A 235-nucleotide genomic window follows, 5' to 3' on the forward strand; every position below is an offset into this window, starting at 1 on the left:
TCTCCTGGAGAGAGAAAAGAGAGTAAAAGAGTAGGAAGAAGAGAAGAAAGGAAGACATTTTTCTTTTCTCCTCTTCTTATCGGGTCTGAATACGAAAAGATTTCTCCTTTTCACAAGGAAACCTCTTGTCTTTTGCTCTTCTCGATCTTCTTCTTGTTCACCTTTCTGTCTTCACACATCACCCACCCCTAGAAAGAAGGTTTCTCATCCACGGAGAAAGACGAGAAAGAAGAGA

General features: G+C 40.9%; 1 protein-coding gene across 1 annotated transcript; it reads left to right on the forward strand.

Annotated features, from left to right (window-relative positions):
* Positions 1-12: 12 nt before the first annotated feature.
* On the forward strand, positions 13-218 carry CSUI_005519 (uncharacterized protein; the record flags this gene model as incomplete). Its single annotated transcript, XM_068065695.1, has 1 exon — positions 13-218. A coding segment is annotated over one exon (180 nt), but the record flags the coding sequence as incomplete, so codon positions are not given.
* Between the last annotated feature and the right edge of the window lie 17 nt (positions 219-235).

Source organism: Cystoisospora suis, assembly GCF_002600585.1.
Source record: "Cystoisospora suis strain Wien I chromosome Unknown contig_2672, whole genome shotgun sequence".
Lineage (NCBI taxonomy): Eukaryota > Apicomplexa > Conoidasida > Eucoccidiorida > Sarcocystidae > Cystoisospora > Cystoisospora suis.